The sequence below is a fragment of the Ursus arctos genome, unplaced genomic scaffold (assembly GCF_023065955.2).
Source record: "Ursus arctos isolate Adak ecotype North America unplaced genomic scaffold, UrsArc2.0 scaffold_27, whole genome shotgun sequence".
Classification (NCBI taxonomy): Eukaryota; Metazoa; Chordata; class Mammalia; order Carnivora; family Ursidae; genus Ursus; species Ursus arctos.
This window is the reverse complement of record NW_026622952.1, coordinates 21655826-21678541: the sequence shown is the minus strand read 5'-3', so window position 1 is coordinate 21678541 and position 22716 is coordinate 21655826. Positions and strand designations below refer to the sequence as shown.

The window sequence follows — 22716 nt, the reverse complement described above, 5'->3', positions numbered from 1 at the left end:
CTCTGCTTGACTTATTTCACTTAGCATTATCTCCTCCAGTGCCGTCCATGTTGCAGCAAATGTTGAGAACTTGTTCTTTCTGATCACTGAGTAATATTCCATTGTATATGTGGACCACAACTTCTTAATCCATTCATCTGTTGAAGGGCATCTCGGTTCCTTCCATGATTTAGCTATTGTGGACAATGCTGCTATGAACATTGGGGTGCATATGGCCCTTCTCTTCACTATGTATCTTTGGGGTAAACACCCAGTAGTGCAATGGCTGGGTCATAGGATAGCTCAATTTTTAACTTTTTAAGGGACCTCCACACTGTTTTCCAGAGTGGCTGTACCAACTTGCATCCCCACCAACAATGTAGAAAGGATCCCCTTTCTCCACATCCTCTCCAGCAATTGTTGTTTCGTGCCTTGTCAATTTTTGCCATTCTAACTGGCGTAAGGTGGTATCTTAGTGTGGTTTTGATTTGAATTTCCCTGATGGCTAATGATGTTGAATGTTTTTTTATGTGTCTGTTAGCCACTTGTATGTCTTTCTTACAGTCTACATATGAGTGAGATTATATGGTATTAGTCTCTCTCTGATTGATTTAGCATTATACCCTCTAGCTCCATCCATGTTGTTACAAATGGCAAGATTTCATTATTTTTTATGGCTGAGTAGTATTCCATTGTAGTAATATTCTAAAATAGGTGAAGGGGATTAAGAGTACTCTTATCCTGGGATGCCTGGGTGGCTCAGTCGGTGAAGCATCTGCCTTCAGCTCAGGTCAGGATCTCAGGGTCCTGGGATAGAGCCCCATGTTGGGCTCAGCAGAGAGCCTGCTTCTCACTCTCCCTCTGACCCTCCCCCATGCTCGTGCCTGCTCTCTCTCTTGCTCACTCTCTCAAATAAAATCTTTTAAAAAAGAGTATACTCATCATAATAAGCACTGAGTGATATATGAAATTGTTAAATCGCTATATGCTACACCTGAAACTAATACAATACTGTGTGTTAATCACACTGAAATTAACGTAAAAATTTAAAAAAGAATGATATCAAACTGCACCACATGCTCAGAGAAATCGTGAAAGGAATAGTCGAATGATATACCACAGTTCCTTGTCTGATTTTAAGAAATTCTCACAGCCACCCCACCTTCAACTACCAGCCATCAACAATGAGGCAAGACCCTCCGCCAGCAAAAAGGTTACAACTTGCTGAAAGCTCAGATGATAGCTAGCATTTTTTAGTCATAAAGTATTTTTAAGTTAAAGTACGTACATTGGTTTTTTAGACCTAATACTATTGCATACTCAGTGGACTACAGTATGTATTAACATGATTTTTATATGTACTAGGCAAGCAGAAAATTCATTTGACTCACTTTGTTGTGGTATCTGCTTTATTGTGGTTGTCTGGAACCAAACCACCAATGTATCGGAGGTATGGCTGTATTCTGAATGTGGTGGTTCTAAGCTACAGTAAAAAGTAGGTCTACTGAGGTATTTGATCTCCATGAAAATAGGTGCACTTTTTTATAATGCTTGATTTGCACGTCAGTTTTTATAAATAATTTGGCTACAATATCACACATTTAAAAGATCACAAGCCAGTATTCAACTAAGATTTATTTTTTTATGTTTGAGAACTTTTTCTCTTACTGTTATGTGATGTACTTTTGTGAGGCATTTGTCTCTTTTGGTTCTCACACCATTTCCAGCAGGTAGGAAACAGGCTTTGTTGGGAAGGTTGTCCGGTTGAGGAGTGGGGAGAGGCTGCTCCTCGGACCCCTCCTCTCAGCTGTCCTCCCTTCCTGCTGTCACAGCGCCAGGTGGAGTAGTTTCCAGGCGTTGAATCACTCCTGCACTCCGCCTCCCCAGTGACAGAGCTTCCACAAGGACAGTGAGCACAGCCACAGCCAACAGATAAGTAGAAACTGGACCATTCAAATCTGGTTTCTGGGTTGTACTTCAGTAGTATTCTAATGATGAATTAGAAAAAAAAACAGCATCAAAAAGAAAAACAAAACACCCCCACAAATCCTCTAATAAATCTCCAGGACCAACGGATTGAGTAGGTTAAAATACGATGCAATGTTCCAGGGAATACCTGAATTTCCAGCATATTTTTATAATATGGACCCAGTTTCTTAGAATTATGAAGTCAAATACAATAGAAGCTTTCGAAATTAGCTGGCGGGGTGAGTGGGAAGTTGAGTTGCTAAGTACAAAGGAGTAGGAGCAAAGAAGTTGATCAGAAAGAACCATCAACTCAAAAATGTCCACACAGAAAGATCAGGAAATTATCTAGTATGGTCCCTTTGTGTTATAGACTAAGAACTTGGGCATAAAGAAATGGTTCTACTAACAGTCTTTCTGTTACTTCACAGAGAATCTGTTACTCCTTTTTCCTCCTATTCATTCATTCATTCATTCATTCATTCATTCATTCATGAGAAACAGAGAGGGTGGGGAGAGGCAGGCTCCCCGAGGAACAGAGAGCCCAATGCAGGACTCAATCTCAGGACTGTGGGATCATGACCTGAGCTGAAGGCAGACACTTCACCTACTGAGCCACCCAGGTGCCCTCCTTTTTCCTCCTTTTATTTCCCTTTTAAGGTGGGGTAGAGGTGGAGTGAAGTCTCTAGGATTATGACCTCACGGTCAGCTGTGAGTGTAGAACCAGAGGGAACCCAGGCCTCCTGGTACCCCACCCCCTGTTCTTGCCAGGTTCCTAAAGTCTACAAAGATCACTCATGGGCGGGGGGTGCATTTTTTATCCCTTCTTCCAAATGTTGACATCCAGATAGGATCTTTCCTTCCTTAGAGTTTGTCAGTTGTCCTGTATCTCCTCCCTCCCTGTGCCCCTACTCCCTTGGGACTTAATATTCATTGAAAAAGAACTTGTTTCACCCAGGGGGAAGTGTTTTGAAACTTAAGAGCAGGGAGTCCCTGGCCTTTCCCTGTGAGGCATTCCCAGAAACCACACTATAAGTATGGCCGGGGTTGCATTTCTGACCAAAGACTCAGCAGCAAATAAATCACAGATATGAACAAGGACATGTCCTTAAACTGAGACATAATGCCACAAACCACTGTTCCTTCTAAAATAATCCTTATGCCTGAACGGCCAGACCGTGTGTGCTAGATTCTGGAGGGAGATGTGCTCCTCTAGGATGAGACTCTTGGAAAACCCCAGGGGGTGGGGTCTGCCACTGGCCTGAGCTTTCATTTGAAGGATATGGAGAATATCAAATTTCTGTTTTAAGCATTGGAAATTAAAGAAACTGTTTTTGTAAAATAAGAAAATGTTAATTTCCTTTTTAAGAAATAATAAAGGCAGATTGGTAAATTTCGCTTTAATAGAAAAAACTTGTAAACAAGATTTTAAACACTTGGTTAGTTCAGTGGCTTCTATAGGCAGCCAACGAATAGCTAAGTGCAGAAGAATGACAGGAGTCTGGAGAGTGCCTTTCCCCCTCATACTGTGAAGAATATGTCTGATTATAAGGAAAAACAAGTCCTTGAAACTTTCAAATGATAAAGTTGTTTCATTTACTTGTAGAGAGATTAAAATATCTAAACTATCTGGGAACCCTCAATTAAGAGGAGAAAAAAAAGTTATTTGAGTAATCAAATAAAAGCCACTTTAACTTGGAAATTCACAAGAGTGGATTATAAAGGGGCCTCAAAGTAAAATTCACAATAGGTCATTTTATAACTCTCGATCCACAATATGGCTTTGAATGAAGCCTTCTTTAAAAAGCCTGATTTATGTGAGGTGTCCTGGTCATTTGCTTTAGAACAAGATCCGTGCCCTATTTGGAGGGCCTTCCCTGAGTCCTACAGCTGGGGATCGTCAGCTGACGGGAGGGCACAGAGGAAATGCCTCTTTCTCGCTCCCCCCTCCACACTGAACAGTAGTGTGCAATGGAGATACCTCAGAGGGAGGAAGATGCCCATGAGAAAATGTGGAGACCAAAAGAAAACAAACAAAAAAGATTGCAACCCTGGGAAACTAGGAGACCATATTGTAAAGCTGGGGCCTCGCCAGTATGCACTTGGAGGCAGAGCAGAGACTGGCAGGCCGCACTGAGGCAGGGCTCTGGGTGAGGAAGGCCACCCAGGTGGAATACTCGTCCTGGTCACCCCAGGAGACCCCCCGCCCCCCGACCTACCAGGACAGCACCCCAGGAGATGAGTGCTGGTTAGGGCCGTGGCCGGTGCTCACGCTCCGCAGGACGAGCTACAGCCCAAGCAGGCGTCTCCAGTGGGACCGGAGGAGGAGCCAGGAAGGAAGGGCAGGCCTACCTGCGGAGGTGGGAGTGCAGCTCAGAGCCCACCCTGACCCCTGACCTGCCAGCCCCAGGCTGTATGTGCTAGCATGGTGGGGCTGGCGCGGTGGGGGCCCCAGGACCTGCAGAGAAGTGGGAGGAAAGGCAGGTGGCTGCCAACGGATCATCCAGAGAGAACTGGAAAAGTACAGCTCGTGGCTGTACTTGTTTTGAAATTGAAATTGCAATCCCCAAAGCTGATTTGCTTTCATGATTTATTTCAGCTTTCAAGCTTTTTAAGACTGCAACCCTATGTCATTCTTCTTTGGTAGACAGATCAGTGCAAGGCAAACAGTACCCACTTGTCGATGCTCGGTGTTGGAACAGTCCATGGGGAGACTGGTTTTTATTCAGAACCCCTTTGAGTATAACTGGGTGCTTCTTGCTCTTTAGAGTCACCTGGGGAGATTTTTAAACTGCTCCCCAGGCCACACCCCCTTTAATTAAGTCAGAATGTCTGGGGTTGGGTCTTTTTTCTCCTTTCCAGGTGGCTGCACAATGCAGTCCAGTTTGAGAACCCCTAGATTCACTCCGGGAGCTTTAAAAGCACCTACCGCCCAGGCCTCACCTCCCTCCACACAGCTGTTGGGACCTAACTGGCCCAGGGGGAGCCCTTGCAATACTCACTGCTTTAAAAGCCTCCCAGGCCATTCTCACTGCAGCCACAAGCACCTGCCAGGCCACCCTGGGGCCGGTTGGTGGCCCTTTCCGAAACTTCGCTTAGAACCCCCCAACTTTACATTACACTAGGGAATTGCTCTAGTGTTTTTATAAGTTTGCAGGGTTTCCCACCCACCCCCACCTACCAGGACAGTTCTTAAAGGGTCAAAGAAAAGGTTCTGAAGCAATTTCCGCGGGTGGTACTATCATGATTTTTGAAAAATGAAAATTAAAAGCAGCTCAGGTCCAAGTCTGGCTGGAGAGCCTAGGTATTTACCGCGAAAGCACGAAAAGGCCCAGAGCCACCAGTGCTCAGGCTGCTAAAGAGGGAAGGAAACTACCGAGCTCGGGCTCTGACCTATTTCTCGCCGTTGTTGAAAACTATGAGGCATGAGATGCAGATTTATGACTTTTTAAAGAGTTATTTGTGGATTCCCAAGACGATTATGTTCCCATCACTTACGTAGCCTTTAAAACTCAAGTGACGCCTTTAAAAAAAAATCCAAGTTTGGCGCACACAGAGTTCCAACGGCGACGTCTTAAGAGCGCTCAGAGCAAAAGGGGAAAATGCCTTCTGCCTGTGCTTACATTATCCTCTGTTATGGCCAATGGATGGCAGGGCTCGTTTGCATGGAACTTTTGGGAAAGGGAAGCCACCTTCTTGTTGAGGAAGAACTCTTAGGAGAGTGAACCCCCTCACCCTGGACAGGCCTTTCCGTTCTTCCTCTTCCACAACCGCATGGATTTGATTTTTCCTGGGAGTTTCGTTACTGAGGAAATGTCACCGGTGCTTGGCCAGGGAGCCAGGCAGACACTTGCCTCCCCCATCCCTCCTCCACCCTTACCTAATTTTTTTATTTTTTCTTTTCTTTGGATCAATTCTTTGGAATTTCTCTTCACTTTTGCTTCCAAAACAGTTTCAAACTATAGTGTAAGAGCCAATGCTGTTTATATGTCAGTTCCACGTCAGTAAAGCTAGGAAAAAAATTAAAAATAATTTTAAAAAATTAAAACCAGTCCTGAGTATAGAAACCGCCCTCCCAAGTCTGACAACACTCATTTTTGCATGAGGCTTTTTCTGCCGAGAACCGTAAGGATTCTTGGAATCATTTGCTCCGTGTTTACTGGTCTTTAGAGTCTCTTTGCTTTGGCAGGCTCCGGTCTCCCTGTTGTGGCTGTTAAAAGTTGCGTGCTTCCGTCTCAGACACAGAGGGGCAGTTGTCTGCCATCTAGACTGTTCTCCTTCATTGGCATATCCCATTGGGCATTGCGTAAGGTTCTTTAAGGATCTAGATAGAGCTTTTTTTTAACTTCCCAGGGCCCTGTAACTTTCCGTGAGTGCAGGCTCTGTGCCTTGTCTTGGAGGCCACCACCGCAGTTCCCAGCTCAGCCCTCACGTTGTGTGGGGACTCAGTAGTTACAGCACACTCTTACTCATCCAGCAACGCTAGGCTTGCATTTGATGGCAACATAACAAGGGGAAAGATGTGACTGATCCACAATAACTCTGGGAGGCCATCAACTGCATTTTGCACAAGGAACCAGATCTAACAGGCTCTGTTGCGCCAGATCGTGTAGCTACAGGACGGAGGAGCCAGGACTCCAAGTGCAATCTTTGTACATTCAAATCTCACGTTAGCCAAGAAATCAAGCTTGAATTTGAACTAGAGAAATTTAGTGAAGTTAGACCTATCCGAAAGACAAAGATGGTTCCAGAAGACCTGAAGATCTTCAGATAGTTACTATCACAGGAACTGATGGATGTACACCTGTTTGTACTTAGAAATCTGGAGACTGTCAGTCATTCCTGAGCTCTGCAGGTCGTGAACTTTAAGGGAGCATGTTTCACGGTGAAGGGCACAGGCTCTGCGTGAGACAGATGCGGTCTGGATGCCTGGCCCTCCACACACCAGCACGGTACCTTGGCCAAACTACTCCGTACCTCAGTTTTATTACCTGTAAAACATGGATAATGATGGTCTCTGCCTTACGGGATTTTTGTAATAATTAAAATTGGATATTTCGTGGAGCGTACCTGGCATGTTATAGCCACATGCGCTGCATGCAATGTGCAGTAAATGTTAACAGTTATTATTTAGTATCTTAACTGTTAGTTCCAAGAGCCACTGCCTTGGTAATCACAGTGAAGGGGACCAGTACCTACAAGCTGTGCAAGCCAGAATCCTCAGAGCCTACTCTCTGGGACGTTAAATACAGAGACTGGCCCCATGGAAGGGGAGAGCATCTGGACGAAGGTAATAACATAAAAGCAGGTATTTCTTTAGCAACGCTCTAGGGGCCAGGCATTGTGCTTTTCATATATTTTCACTCTTCTTTCCAACATTTCTTTTTCTTTTTTTTAAGAGTGGGAGAGCAGGGAGGGGCAGAGGGAGAAGGAGACAGAGAATCTTTAAGCAGGCTCCACACTGAGGCTCGATCTCATGACCCTGAGATCATGACCTGAGCGGAAATCACGTGTCGGACGCTTAACGGACTGAGCCACCCAAGTGCCCCTTCCTTCCACCACTTCTGCTAAGTAGATATCATGATTATTTACACTTGCAGAAGCTGAGACTTAGGGTCCTTGAGGACTTATCCAGGACCACTCAGAGATGAAGCAACACAGCTGGGATTTAAACACAGGTTCTTCCTGGAGCAGAGGCCAGCACTGGCTCCGCCGTATCACCTGGGCTGTAGCACGGGAACTGTGCAGAGCTGACCCAAGAGTTGTTACGGAACTTGGCTAATAGGACTTTAGCAGGGCCAAGCAGAAGGAGAAATTAAAGGTGCTCCTGAAGTTTCAAGACTGGGTGATTGTGACAGGAAGGGAAATAGAAGCCAGGTTAAGAAGGAAGATGATTTATATTGCAGATGCACTAAGTTAGACAGCCTCTGGCTTGTCCAGCGGAGGTTGGGGACGTGTGGCACGGATCTGAGTTAGTAACAAAGCTATATTACAGATGCACTGAGTTAGACACCCTCGGGCTTGTCCAGCGGAGGTTGGGGACGTGTGGCACGGACCTGAGTAGGTAACAAAGTTGTCGCCTCGTGGCTGGCTCTGTAGGTTCAGCTTCCCAGTGACGATCTCACACACAAAAAACAAAATTATCCCTGCAACATAAGCAGGTACTGATGCACGTATATAGCAGTCGCCCCCTTTTATTCGTAGGGACACGTTCCAAAATGCCCAGTAGATGCCTGAAACCGCAGATGCTCTGGAACCCTGTATAGGCTATGTGTTTCCTGTACATGGGTAGCTGTGATTACATTTAATTTATATATTAGGCACAGTATGAGCTCAACCAATAAAACCAGTTCTAGCAATATGCCGTTGTAGAAGTTCTGTGAATGTGGTCTTCTCTCTCAAGACATCTTATCACCTCCCACTTGTACTGATGTGAGATGAAAAAATGCCTCCGAGATGCGAGGCATCGAGGTGAACGACGTAGGCATCGTGGGTGATATAACCCCAGGTTACTGCCGTCCTTCTGATAATCCGCAGGGAGGAGGCTCTGCTTTGGGACTGACTGCAGTTGCCCCAGGTCGCCTGAACTGTGGAAAGCAAAGCTGCAGCTAGGGGTGGACAACTGTATACACATACTCAATACACATATGTAACCACCGGCTACTTGTACCTGAGATGTGTCGTCTAAATATAGTCGCTGACACCTGTTCATTCACTCATTTATCAAGAGCCCCCCCCCCTTGCTGGGCCAGAAATTGTCCCCGGTGTAACAGGTACAGTGTTGGGAGGACACTGAAGCACTGTGACCTCAGGGAAAGGACAGGCCCCAGGGCCAGCAGAGGGCTCCCAGCTCTGGCTCTTTATCCATTAGCTTTGTGACCTCAGGCAGGATACTTCCTCTCTGGGTCTTCAGTTTCTCGCATGGAAAGGGGGGATAATAAGAGTAACTGCCCTGCAGAATTTTTATGAGGAGTAAATAAGTTAATATTTATAAAATATTTAGGACAGTGGCTGGCACCTAAGAAGTGCTAAGTGTTTATTAAATAAAAAAGGAATGATGCAGGTTTGATTTAGCTGGGGAATAGCATGGCCTTTCCTGAAGAGATGACAAGGAGCCAAAATCCAGATGGTGCATAGGAGTTAATCTGACCAACGAGGGATTGACTCACCAACCTAGCAGAGAAAGCAGCATGTTTCAAGGCCCTGTGGCCAGAATGGACCAGCAAGGGCATATGACCTGGAAGGAGACTGTTGAGGCAGAACAGAGAGGAGGGAGAGGATGAAGCCAGATTCAGCCTCAGGTAGAAGTAGAGGCTGGGTCACGGGAGATCTTGTAGGCCATTTAAGTTTTGTTTTGTTCAGATATTGTGCTGAGCAAGAGAAGCCAGATACAACAGGGTATGTAGCACATGAGTGCGTTTCTGTGGTTCAGTAATAGAGCAGAGCCGTGTCACCGATGATGACCGCACTCAGAGTGGCCATCCACCCTGGCAGGGGCCACCGTCTGGAGAGCTGGAGACGTTCAGTGTCCTGATGGTGGCCACGTTTAAATGCACTCACCTGGGTGCAGGCACAGGAGTGGACCCCGGGTGGATCCCGACCGTTCGCAAGCTGCCGGTGGGCGAGGGTGGTAATGGCGCTGTTGAAGAGCATGGACTTGGGACGATGCTCAGAAGGGAAAGCCCACTAGACTTGGTGATAAACTGGGTGTGGAAGGCGCAGGCAAGAAACGCGTCAAAGATGACGCCCAGGTGGCCAGTCGCCTTCCTCGAGATTCTGAAAGCAGCATTATGTAATCATCCACACAGCTTGGCGGGGTTAGCGTCCAAGCTCCCCCCCTCCCAGCTCTGTGACCTGGTGGAGATGGACTGTCTGCGTCATTCTCTGCTATCAGCTGCAAACAGTGGGTGTCTCTCCTAGACACCTATTTCAAAGATTAAATGAGCTAACTCATAGGAAGGTGCTTCCAAGTGCCTGCACATGGTTGGCTGTTACTAGCTGTTACGTAGTGGGACCTGGTTTGGGAATGAAGAGCATGAGGTGTGTTGAGTGCACAGGGCCTGTGATGTTCCAGAAACAGAGGCCGGCAGGCGGTTGATTATACGGTCCCTGAGGCCAGAGGAAAGCTCTGTAGTAGGTGGGGTATGTTGCTTTTCTGCAGAGGACTCTGGGGAGGTAGAGAAGGGGGCTGTGAGGAGTTCTCAGCACTGGGGGCCAGAGAGGAAGAAGAGCACAGCCGAGGGAGAAAGCCAGGGGTAATTCGTCCTAGGCCGGGAGGGTGGGGATGTCGTCAACAGTGCCCAGGGCTGCCGAGAACAGGCGGGAGGAGGACGTCTTGTACCAGACACTGTCGAGCCTGCCTGCCTTACTGCGCGGCCTGGTGCACTCCTGTCCTGTCCGCACTCCCCTGGGCCCAAACCAAAGCTCAGAGTGGCACCGGCGATGGCAGACAGGACTGGCCTGGAGGGATCGTGCGTGCTTCGTCGTGGTTGCTGTCCTCCCTGCCACCCCAGCCCCGTGTGCCGCTGCTGGTGGGTACGTGGGAACGCGAGCTTTGGACCCCTCTGTTGCAGTCCACTCATTTTACACACTGTGTGGCCCCCGGCACCTCCTTAGTAACTCGGCTTTGGTCTGCTTGCCCGCAAAGTGCACAGTTTGGAGGCACGTAATCCCTTTGGTGCTGGAGTACTTCATTGGAAATGTGAGCAGGTTCAAGCGGTCCTGTTTTCAGAGGTCACTCAGCTGCACGTGCCCTGGCCGTCCCTGTGAGCTGTGCACTTACTGGTGAGGATTGAGAACATGGTAGTAGGACAACAAGCAGATGTGTCACAGAGTGGAGGAACCACGTGATGGAAAAGAATGTTACTCTCGGTGCAGGGGCTTGGGCTCTGCCGTGAGCCCCCGGGGACGACACCAGTGGCAGCAGTCTTGAGTTCTGAGTGCCAGCGACTGACAAACAGGTGTGGGTCTGACTTCCGACTGGCTTGCACACCTCGGCCCCCCTTCCCCCGCCACACCGCCCTCCCCACAGACGGCCCAGTGCTCCATGGAGTCAGCATTCCTGCCATCCTGGCGGGGGTTCCTCTGGAGCCCCCCTTCTCGTCCCCCACAGGCTGCCCGCCAGCAGCTCTTACCTTCTTGCCTTCAGGGTCTCCCGTAGATGCACCACCCCTTCTCGACCCCCTCAGTGACCCTGGTGATCAACACCCTTACCCACCCCTGCTCTGCCAGCACCACACCTGTCTCTTCCAGCACGTCCTCTGCAATGCCCAGTGTCGTGTCGTGAGATGCTCACCTGGGCCCCGGCACCCTCTGCCCACTCCCCCAGCTGGCCCGTCCTCCACCCTCTCTTTCTTGGTCTGTCACAGACACAGGGGCTTGCTCCTGCCTCGGCTGACCACCTCCCTGTCTCCGCCTGTCCACCTCCTCTGTGCTCTTGTTCCTCGCAGACTTGTCCTTGGTCTCCCACCTGTGCTTTTCCATTTCCTCCTCCTTCGGGGCAGCTGAAGGCCCTACTGCCCCATGGAACTTTTTCCCAGCATGCCCAGCCATCCTGCTCTCTGCCCTTTTTGTCTTGTCACTGCTGCTCTGATATCCCTCTGGGGAGGGTGGTAGCTAGAGCAGAAGCTGTCCTGAAATCAGACTCCAGAAGACAACACTCCATAGTCACTCAAACTAGTATAACTGAGCACCTACTTTGTGCCAGGCACTGTTCTAGGTGCCGGGGATATGTTGTTGAACAAAACAAAGATTCCTGCCCTTAGATTCTAGCATGAGAAACATAGAGTAAATTTTATATTAAAAGCCAATAAAATGTGTGGCAAGAAAAAGAATAAAGGCGTTGGGATTTTGAGTAGGGTTGGTGGGGGATGCCACATGGAAATGCTGACAGCTGAGTAAAGACTCGAAAGAAGTGAGAGAATTATCCGTGTGGCCATTTGAAGGAGGAACATCCCAGGCTGAAGGGAAAGTTGGTGCAAAGGCCCTGAGGCACAAGTACTCTGGTGTGTTCAGAAACCGCAGAGAAGGGAGGGGGGAATAAACTAGGAGGAAGGTGCTAAGAGGGAAGCAATGGTCATGGTGCCTAACTCAAGGGTTTAGCCCCTCTTCTGAATGAAATGGGGCACCAGTGTTTTGAGCAGAGAAGAGACATAACCTTAGGTTTTTAAAATTCTCACTCCATTGAGAAGAGTCAGTAGGGGGGACACATTTAAAAGTAGGGACACCAGCTCAGAGGCATTAACCCAGGTAAGCGGTGTTGTCTTGGCTTGGACCGGAGTGCAGAACAATGAGGAACAGTCCTCATCTGCATGTGTTTTGAAGGAGAAGCTGACTTCCGTGTGTTGGGCCTGGGTGCCTGTAAGGATGGAATGGCCAGAAACAGAGAAGGCTGAAGAAGGAGGTTGAGGGAGGAGGAGAGGCTGGTTTGGGTCTGTGAGGTCTGTTAGAGATCCGGGGGAGAGGCCGAGAGAGCACGTTGGTCTGGGATTCAGGGAGAAGGTCTGAGCTAGAGACAAAATGTGGGCGTGTGCCTGTGAGGCACACAGCAGCTGTGTAAGGCCTGGACTCTGGACGAGGTCACCAAGGAGCGAGTGCAGAAGGAGGTCCCAGCATGGAGCGCTGTGGCCCTGGAGCATTAAGAGGTCAGGAAGAAGAGAAAGATCGAGCACAGCAGGGCAGAAGGGGAGATTAGGGAACGTGGGCCCAGAAGCCAAGCAAAGGTGATTGAAGTGGCGGGAGGGGCCGCGGTGTGCAGCATCCTGCTGGTCCCTGTGGGAGGAGTCAGCCTTGGGGGGTCTTGGTGGTGGGAGGGACCATCGGAGTCACTGTGGATGGGAGGGAGGTGGGAAGGAGAGGCCGGCAGAGACTGCTTTTTCGAGGAGTTGTGCTAGGGAAGGACACAGAGAAGAGGGGGATGCCTGGCCAAGGTGTTGGTCAGCAAGGAGCGGTTCGGGGCTGAGCGGAATGACGGGACTGTGTATGCCGGTGTGAATACAGCTAGCAGGCTCTGATGATCGGGGGAGGAAGTGAGAATGGATGGGGAGGGGCCCTAGCGGACACATGGCTTTGCCCATCAAGGGACGGTCTGTCTGCAGTAGCAGGTGCGGCTGTGCCTCAGGGAACCGGCAAAGTGTCCCTTCCTGCTGTTGGGTGGGTGGGGGGAGTGGGCTGCCGGCTGACTGGGACCAGGCTAACAGAAGGTTGGAGGAACCATGGGGACGGTAGTAACGACTGGCCATGGGCTGTAAGCTTTGGAAGGGAGAGCGCATTGCCAGGTATGGGACTCGGGTACCAGGTGTGAGAGCCTGAGGTGGGTGCAGAACAAGCCCATCAGAAAAGGGGGGACCAGGCACCTGAGACTATGCAGGGTGTTCAAAGGATCACTTATGTGTCTTTTTAACTTTCCAGGAGTTGGGATGGGAGGGACAGTGAGCTGGGGTATAGCGATCAGGAAGTGAGAGGAGGGGCAGTTGCATGGAGGGGAGGGGCCGGGCTACCTGAGCAGGTGAGACTCAAACCTGTGGGCCAGTTAAGAAGGGGCTTGGAAGCCTCAGAGAGGAGCAAGGACAGCCTTTCATTGGAAGTTGAGGGGGTTTATGCAGTTTCAGGACTCATTATGTCATTTGAAGACCTTGTCTTCATTTGCCTAAATCCCATAAAAATTAAACACACAGAACAGGTTTGTTTTTTTAATTTCCCAGGACCATGGACCTTGTTTTTTCTTTTCAGTACCACTAACAACCAGCTCATTTTACCCTAATATATTCAGCCCATTCAGCACGGTCAGGTGTAGGCACCGACATTTTTAGAAGGTGAAGCTTCTCATTCTGTGTTTCCAGTTGTCTTGGGGTCTAACTTCTCTTTTGCAGTGGGTAGCGCTGGCATCCGTTCTCTGAGGGGGCTCCTGCAGAGCTGGGGATCTCACCCAAGTCTGCCCCAGCTGACCTACCGTGAGTCCCCCCCCCTCCCGTGCCTCAGCCATTTGCACGCTCCTGTTTGCATTAGGAGGGGCCTCCCGCCCCTCCCTCCGCCACTCCGCCCGGCAGAGGAAGCCGCACAGGCATCCTGATGCAGCTCCTTGGGCACCCATTTCATATCTGCCTGCCTTCCTGAGGAAGGCCCTTGGTGGGGAGCCAGCCATGCCTCTGGCGGTGCCTCCTAGGTCATCAGGGCTGTATTAGCAGACTCACATGACCACAGGTCCAAGGCCCACTGAAGGTGATTTCGGTCTCCTGTGTTTGGCACCTGTATCTTTTCTCCCAGTTGAACTGGGGGAAAAGAGGTAGGATTTACTGAAAACCTCAAAACCCCAACAGCTGAGCTTTGCTACAAGCACCATGCACGGCTCTGTTCATGACTCTGGAGCTGACCCGTGCCCATTATAATAGGAAGCGTACAAGACAACAGGATTCCTGTTGAATTGGCCTTCTTGTTCCATCCTGGATACACTTCCCCTCCTGCTCCCCATGCCCCGCCCTGCCTCAGTTCTTGTTGAAATTACTGCACTTCTTCCCTTTGGGTCCACCTGCTTCTGATCCCCACACCTCCATGTTGTCTGCTGCGTGATCTTCCCCACATGCGGATTTCATGGCTCCCCAATAACGAGGTAGCGGGCTGTATAATCAGGATTCGGCCAGCCCCTGCTGACTCAGCCTCTTCACCATGGTACATACTTAGAAGTTAGTTTTCATTCTTGTGATCACCTGCCAAGCCCCTCATCCCTTACCCCCCGTGCTCCTGAACTGTGATCTTTTGGACACCATTGACCTGAAGTGCCCCTCCATGTGCTTTTCTCGGAGCAAACCCCTTTCTACTCACTCTCCAAGCCAAAAGCTACCACTGTGAAGTCTACCCAGGCTCTCACCCCATGACTGACTTGATGTGCCATGTGATCGTTGTTAATACTGGAATTTCTAGAAAGTCCTGGGGAAGCGAACACTGTGTCCTTAGGTTTTTGCATCTTTAGGCCTTACCCCGAGGCTCAGATGAATGAATAAACATGTTAATGAGTGGACAGAAGGAGATGTGGGCTCTTCAGGTCCACCCCACACTAGCAGTGACTGGCAGTTGTAAGAGGATTTTGCATCTTAGGAAGTACGGGAAAGCTTTGCCTGGATCTCGGATGTCAGATTAGGAGCTTTGTCTCCTGGGCCTCGGTTTCCCTGTCTGTTGAGTGTGAGCCACGGTCACTGTGCTCTCCCAGGCCCTTTCCACTGCAGACCACAGCTGTGAACACACGCATCAGCTGTTGTCATTGTTAGCCTCACCTCTGCACCGCTGGGATATTAGCTACCGGTGAGCGTCCGTGCCAAGTTCCAAGTGAGTGGACCTGTCTATGGGTTGGTAAGATTTTAGAGGGGTGTTCTTAGAAACGGCTTCATAGAAGAAGAAACACTTAAATTGTCCTCGAAAGAAAAATGGGATATAGACAAATGTAAAGCTAAAAAACTTATTTTTGTATTTTCTCTTTGACATTTTTTTTAATGTTCAGTTCTATGAGCGTTAACACACATATAGATTTGTATGACCACCCGAAGCACGGGGAATTGAAAGAGATGACAGCATCACATCTCAAGACGCATGGCATGATTTCATTTGTTGGGTTCAGTGTGGGAACAGAGGAATCCATGAGGAGCAGAGACCATGTGAAGTTATGGAAAGGGCTAGGACTCTGGGGCCTGAAACCCTCTATTCAAACCCGCCACACACTACTGGTGTGTCATGAGGCAAGCTAGAAGAAACCAACCTCCCCGAGCTTCTGTTTCTTCCAGTGTAGAGCAGTTCGCTGTGAGAATTTCCTAACGGTGGATTCGTACCTCCTCTTCTGTATGTGGCTTGTTGGTACTTATGGAAATCATCAGTGGTTCAGAATAATCATCAAGGTGAGCTATACCTGGAGGGAAGAGCAAATTCACCAACTGAAATCCAACCCCCATGTCTGGAGTAAATGAGCCATCAAAACCCTCCCTGCCGTGGGGTCGACATCTTGGTCAGGGCTAAATATCTGGGAGTCATCGAAGCTAGAAGCATGGACGGAGGGGGAAGTCTGCTCTGCTTCGTTTTGTCAACATTACGGTCTGCCTTGGCTGACTGCCTTGTAAATAGATTGGAAAGTTCTGAGCTATTAAATCAGTATCGCTTTTTTGATGAAGACGAAATGCAAAGGCAACATTTTATAAAGCACGGCTAATTTCTTAGTTTTACTACCTGAGACCCTTCTGTAGCTATCCTCATCCTCTACAACCAAGGGTTCAAATGAAGATTTCCTGGCAGAGAACGACTTCTAGCCTCTGTCAGCCCTCTCCTTGTCTTACACACACACACGTATGTTAGTGTATGTACTGATTTTACATCGCCATAGAGAAAAGGGGGAACTCTTCTGTACTCTACCCCAAATTCACCCAGACTCCTGACCGGTCCTGTTTATGGTGGACGATAATTAAGCCTAGAGGAGTCCCTTACCTCCACTTAATCCCCGTTTCTTCCATCATTTTTCAACTGACACCCTGGGCTTTGTAGGAAACATTTAGTGCTTCCTTGGACAACTACACTTTTTAAACTGTGGTCTCCTTTCCAGACTGCCCGATTGCCCGACTCTAGCTTAGACTGCCTCTGAGTCTCTGACAGTTCTGTAAATTGTAACCACCCATTGGCAGTGCAAACGAATCTTGTCTGTGGGCATGGGCCGAATCCTGTCTGGTGGAGGGAAGGCTCCACGCCCATGGAAAAGTCAATTGTTTGGCTCATTTGCAGGTTCCTTTCCATATTCTCAATCTATCCACGTGTTAATTCTCCTTGGAAACATTATAGTATCTGAATTAAATAAAATGAACTATTAAGAGTTACAATTTCTTTAAAAAATCTTTTAAGCACAGTTAGCAAGAAGCTTCTAGGTCAGTATCGATAAACCTGGTTATGTCTGAGGTCGTCTTTAAGTACAGGAACAGCTTCCCCCCCCCACCTCACCCCTACAGGAAGCCTGTACCCTCCACCAGCCTCTATTAGTGCCCCCTGCAGCCCAGACATGTTTCTGCAGCTGACAGCTTTTGTACTGTATGGGTGTTGACCAGTTTGAGATGCAATCAGGATTGCCGTGAATTGCTATTACACAAGGGGTGAAGAAGGCAATGGTAATGATAAGCTGTAAGCCTTTCGGGGCAAGGTGGTATGGTCAGAGGGTGCCATCAGGCACCTACAGCACGTGCCAGTGGGGACACGGCAGTGCTCTGGGCTAGAGAGTAAAGCTGGCTGGCCACAGTCAGAATTCTGAAGGCAGTGGCACATCCAGCAGCAAAGCCGGTGTATGACCTGTGCCTTCAGAGACAGAACGTGGCCTCCAGGGTTAGGCTGCACCAGAACCCATGCTTACAGACCGCTGTGGCCCAAAGATGAAAGTGCCAGGGGGGCACGGAGCTGAGTGACAGGGGCAGGCTGTCCTCGGGGAGTGTTGGGGAAGGATGGCATTCTGGAGACCTTCCCTTAGAGAGTGCACATAGCTGAAGCTCAGTAATAAGGAGAATAGTGGGTCCTACCGTCTCCGTAATATAAATAGAACTTGACAGTCATCGTCTCTATGGCGATGAACTCCAGTCCATGCATATCCTCATATACATCGAGGGGTGCATTCCTAGGATAAATTCCCAAATTAATTTTTAATTTTAGGTAACCTAAATCTTGATTAAGCTTTCCCAGAAATTGTTTTACTTAGGATTAGAGAGTCAGCATGCACGTAGTCTCAATTATGTTGAGTAAAGAATAAGATCTTTGTAATTCTTTGCCTCCTCTAATTTCAAGCTGAATAAATAAATAAAAGGAAGTATTTTCATCTGTTGACTTTCATATTACGTGCTTTACACCAAGGTCAGGGACCGTGTTTTAATCTTCTCTGCTTCCCCAGCGTCTTGCACGTGCCCGGTAGACAGTAAGCACTCAGTAAACGTGGGAGGGGAATGAAGACTCAAAGCGGTCAGCTACTCAAGTCACATTCTGACCATTTGAAAGGCTTACGAATGTCCTTTTCTCTTGGGTTAAATATGGGTTTGATTTACTGCTTATGCACATACCAAGATATATCCTTGATCCTATTTTTTTTGTTTTTAAGAAAAACTGTATCCTGAATGTTTTTGTGTGTGAACATTGTAGAGTTTAGAAAAACATAGCAAACCGGTTGTTACCGGGGGTTACCTCTGGTAGGTGGCAGGGATCGAAGGACTGCAGCATCTGGATGCTTCGAGCTCCTGGAAACACAAATCTCAACAAGTAGCTTAAAGAAATGAAAAAAATCACCCCCACCCCCCGACATAGAAAGAACAACAAAAGGACAATTCCTGGCTTGGTCAATCCAGTGACTTAGAACGGCGATCCAGGATCCAGGCCTTCCCACTTGGCCGTTTTCAGCATGGTTTGTGGCCTCAGGTGGCTTCGGTAATTCCAGCTGTCCTATTGTCAACGTGACAGAGTCCAGCCAGTAAGAGAGGTATTTTTGCTTATGCATCAGTTTATATTAGTGAAGACTTATTCTCAGATCCCATTGGCCATGTCCAGTCCAGCCCAAGCTTGACCCAGTCCTCTGCAAGGGAACTGAGACCACTGTGATTTTCCTGGACCAATCCTGAGTCTTACCTTGGGCTGGGAAGTAAGTTTCTTTCTTGATCTCTAGTTACAGCGCAACAGGTGACTCACCAAGTTGAGGGATCGTGGGTTTTTTCTTGCAGCTTGACTGTTTTAAACAAAGCATCTGTCTTGCCAGGCTTCCACCTCCACGTCTTCATCTGCAAAATTAAATGAGACCCTTTCTACCCCCATCTCAGAGGAATGTTAGAAATTACTAGAAGCATTAAACAAAGGTAACACATGAGTAGAAGTGTTGCTTTCATTGTCAAGATCCTGCACCACTTACCCAATCAGAGGAAGGTGCTTCAATGGGGTGTCTAACGCTGCATAATTCCAAACTGGTGAGGAGAGAAGAGAACTCCGTGGCCCTATTTAAGTATATTGGGTTGATTCTATTAATGTTGGAGCAACTTTTTTCATCTTGAGATTCTTTTTCTGAGTATGAAAACCTGGTGGAAGAAGAATTCGTTCGACTTTGGAGGAGGGTATCCTTTGCTGCCCTCTCACCTCCAGAGCCAGCCCCTGTCCATGCCCTGAGGCTGGTTGTCACCCCATTTCCCACCATGCTGCCCCACACAGGTTACGCTCCCCTGAGATGCACCCCTCAGTCCCTCTTCCCACATATCTCACATCAAAATCCTTGGTTTCTCTGAGCCCACTTATCTCAAATGTTCAGTTCCATCCTCAGGGAAATAAGCTGATTAAAATATTCAAAATGCGGATGACAGTTCACCCTGGACATCTCCCAGGGGGTATTTGCACTTAAAAAGAAGTCTTTATTAATCTGTACTTAGTGAAATGTTTGTTTAGAATAAGCAGGCCTTCCCACCATCCCTTGGGTCAGCCCCCAACCACAACTTTATCAGAACAAAAGAGAGAACAATTTAACATCCCCATTTCTGAAATGTTTCCCACTGTCTCCGATACTCCTCATCACCATTTCCACGATGACTCACTGAAAGCAACCTCTACATACTTCCCACCCCACCCCCCACCACCTCAGGCGTCGGGGAAGAGCTCTAGGATCCCTGCTTTGTGTCATCGCATTCTCCCTTTGCCCGTGTCCACCGTGGTGCCGGCACCTCTCGGGGCCTGGGCCCGTCCGTGCTGCCGGGAACCGTGATGCACCGAGCTGGTCCAGGGCAGGCGGACTGCCTCCTCCAACACTCTCATTTTCCCTTCCACACTCATCCACATGGCTTGAATAGGATTAAGGATGCAGATGCTGTCCTCACTCAACTGAATGGTTGATTCCTTTTCACTATTTTGGTTTAGAATTTGTAATAATTCAAAAGCCTAAACTTTTTGGGGGGAGGGGGACTATAAATTTGTTTGTAATTTCGCTTGCAAGCTGCTTCAGCAAAGGCCAATTTTATCTGCGTGTGATCTGTCATTATCATTAAATGTTACAATCTCCCCTGAATCTTCAGAATTCAGAATTCACCTGAGAATGCGCAGCCTTACCTTTGGTCTATCCTTCCAAAAAAGGAAGTGAGGTTCACGGTCGACCTATCCTACGTAATGAAATGATGCCGTGCCTTCCTAATCCTCCTCGTCTCTGCCCCACAGCTCTGCCGCCTGGAGCGTGGTCTGTCTGCGGGGCAGTACCAGGGAACCCTGTTTGCTGATCAGCCTGTGATGTTCATCACCCCGACCAGCAATCCCCCGAGAACCAAGCTGCGGGAACTGGTCCTCCTGTGTGGGGGTCAGATCACACGAATCCAACGCCAGGCCGGCATCTTCATCGGACCCTCCCAAAGAAAGAGGAAGGCGACCATCAAGCATCTGTCAGAAACGTGGATCTTAGGTAGGAATCTGGGCCCAGGGATGGACGGGGAAGGTGCCTTCTGCTTGCGGTAGCTGCTGGTGTCCCCTTAGGAGCCACTGTTCTGTGGTTCCAGCCACACAAACAGGTTTTTCTGGGGGAAGCGTGATGTCCACACCCCCCTCCATGTAGCCTCGGGGCTTTTGGATGGACACTCAGCGTCCACGCATTTGCCTTAGCAGAATCCTGTAATTACTATCAGTCACAAGCCAACTTAGACCCTCCTCCTTTTGACCGTCAGCCAAAGTACAGTTCACAAGGACAAAGGAAATCCTATTAGACTCTACCTACTTTACCTCACTAGCTAGTGGAAGAGCCAGCCAAGCCACAGCTACCCCAGACCTCAGGCCTGTCCACCCTCCGCTCAGATGCTCTCTCCCCCAGGGCCTGTCTTGCTCTGCTTTCGGGGCTGTGGGCCAGTGCCCAGCCGCCAGGCCCCGCCACCCAGTCTCCCACCCCTTTCTCGTGTGCGCTGCTCCTGACACTCATTTGTTCATGTGCTCAGAAAGGTATCCTTTTGTGCAAAAGGAGCTACAGCTTTCATTAAAAAAAAAAATCAGACATGAATGTAATGTACAAACTGCCATTGATGGCAGCAAAGAGAATGCCAAACGCTTCTCTCAATTCTGAAGGAGAAGAGGTGGTACAAAATCTGCTCTTTCCAGGAGGCTGACAGTGTGGTGACAGGTGGACTTGTCTGTGACTCCAGCTCCAAGAGAGCTGCAGGGGTCTCCAGGAGGAAGTAGGTTAAGCGAGACTGCGAGCTGGGATGCACAGGCAGCGAGGACAGCCGGGAGAAGTGGGTGTGGGGGAGGCAGGTGGCTTTTGTGCGGTGATAGGGCTGAACACGGCAGATGCACTCGGGGACCCGCTTTGGGGATAAACCCTCTTGTCCTGGGTTTGATGAAGGTAATAGTTTGTCAGGGCTGTCCTTCCAAGTCCCACAGACTGGGGGCCTAAACAGGGATGTATTCTCTTGCAGCCTGGAGGCTGGAAGTCAGAATTGGATTCTCCTGAAACCTTTCTTCTGCTCTTACTGAATTACTTTGGTGTCAGCACCTTTAGCCAAGATCCTTACCTGGCTCCTGCAGACTGGAGAAGTGTAGTGTATTCTCTCCCCTCCTGCTTCCCTGTTCCAGAGTCTTCCTCCTATTTGCCTCCCCTCGTCGCTAAATCCCAAACGTCTGGCTTTTCTCACCCTTCCTAGACATCATCCTTTAACAGATAAGTAGATACTGTGTCCAAGATGGCATTCATCTATCAAACAGACATTTTATGACTATCTTTTAAATGATGGATGGTCATTCTTTAATATATTTTAAAAGTATGGCCATCAAGAGTAATTTTTTACTCTCTGGTGCAAAGTAATTTATCTTCTGCCTGGAAACGAATTTCAAAGAAAAGAAAAAACAAAAAACATCCTATGATTTTAGCTACAGTCCAAAAGCCAAGAGGCTGTTTACTCTTCTCTAAATGCCAAGAATATAACCTTCAAAACATCCTATGTACCGAAACAGAGGTGCTTGTTTTGTTTTTTAGAAAAGTGCATGGATCAAAATGACACCAACTGGAGACCAGAATTTTGCTTTTTAAAAAAATGTCTCATTCAGCTAACGGAACTGTGCACACGATTGATATCGACAGTGCATATCAACAACTAAGCTTTACAGCGTCTGCAAATTGTGTACCGTGCACGGGGCCAGCGTCTGGGTCTGCACGATTATTATTTCCAGGTTGGGGAACTCTGTCGCCCCTTCCTGTTGCCCGTGGCTTTTGTGCGCAGATCGTGCACAGTTCAGCCGCCGGCCGCGTCCGTCCTGTTGTTTTGCCACTCTGCTCTCCTATGAGTGGGTTTTTAGGAGGCAAATCTCTACCTGCTTGACCCCAGGGCTTCACTTTCACAACGCCCTGTGGAATTCTCTGGGTTTCAGAGCTGGAGCCGTGGGCCCGAGTTTCTTTCCTCTCCCATAATTCATGTCCTGTTTCTGATTTGTCATTGATTACACCATCTGCGTGTGCCCTTGGCAACTTCCGGGTATTGTGTGTTCTGGAATCCTTGGCTCTCGGCGTGGTGAAATCCTCACCCCTAAGGTGAGTCCCCCTGACTCTCTGGCCGCTGCCCCTGTCCACGCTAGGGCGCCTCTGGTGACTTGGGTGTTAGAACATGTATTTTTCACATGTTTCTGAGTTTATATACTTCTCTTTTTGAATCAAGTGACAATACAGTAGCTCCAGCTTTGTGCCAATAAAGGAGATTTCATTTGTATGTCTCTACACATACACATAGACCATCAAAACACACGGTCCTGAGAATTGCATGGCCTTTGCTGTCA

The 22716-nt window shown here is 48.5% G+C and overlaps 1 protein-coding gene and 1 long non-coding RNA gene across 6 annotated transcripts in view; one reads left to right on the top strand and one right to left on the bottom strand.

The window, feature by feature from the left end:
• MCPH1 (microcephalin 1) overlaps positions 1-22716 on the top strand; it is a 242378-nt gene that overhangs the window by 208582 nt on the left and 11080 nt on the right. For all 5 annotated transcript variants that reach the window (XM_026508495.4, XM_044387566.3, XM_057303506.1 and 2 more), the window contains one exon: positions 20128-20365. In XM_026508495.4, the coding sequence (XP_026364280.2) occupies positions 20128-20365 (238 nt within the window). The remainder of the gene's footprint in view (positions 1-20127; positions 20366-22716) is intronic.
• LOC113262191 (uncharacterized) overlaps positions 15381-22716 on the bottom strand; it is a 149178-nt gene continuing 141842 nt past the window's right edge. Inside the window, exons 2-5 of the long non-coding RNA XR_006410536.3 lie at positions 18845-19007; positions 18130-18716; positions 17478-17572; positions 15381-15838 (exon numbers count right to left, since the gene is read on the bottom strand). This is a non-coding gene — a long non-coding RNA (uncharacterized LOC113262191). The remainder of the gene's footprint in view (positions 15839-17477; positions 17573-18129; positions 18717-18844; positions 19008-22716) is intronic.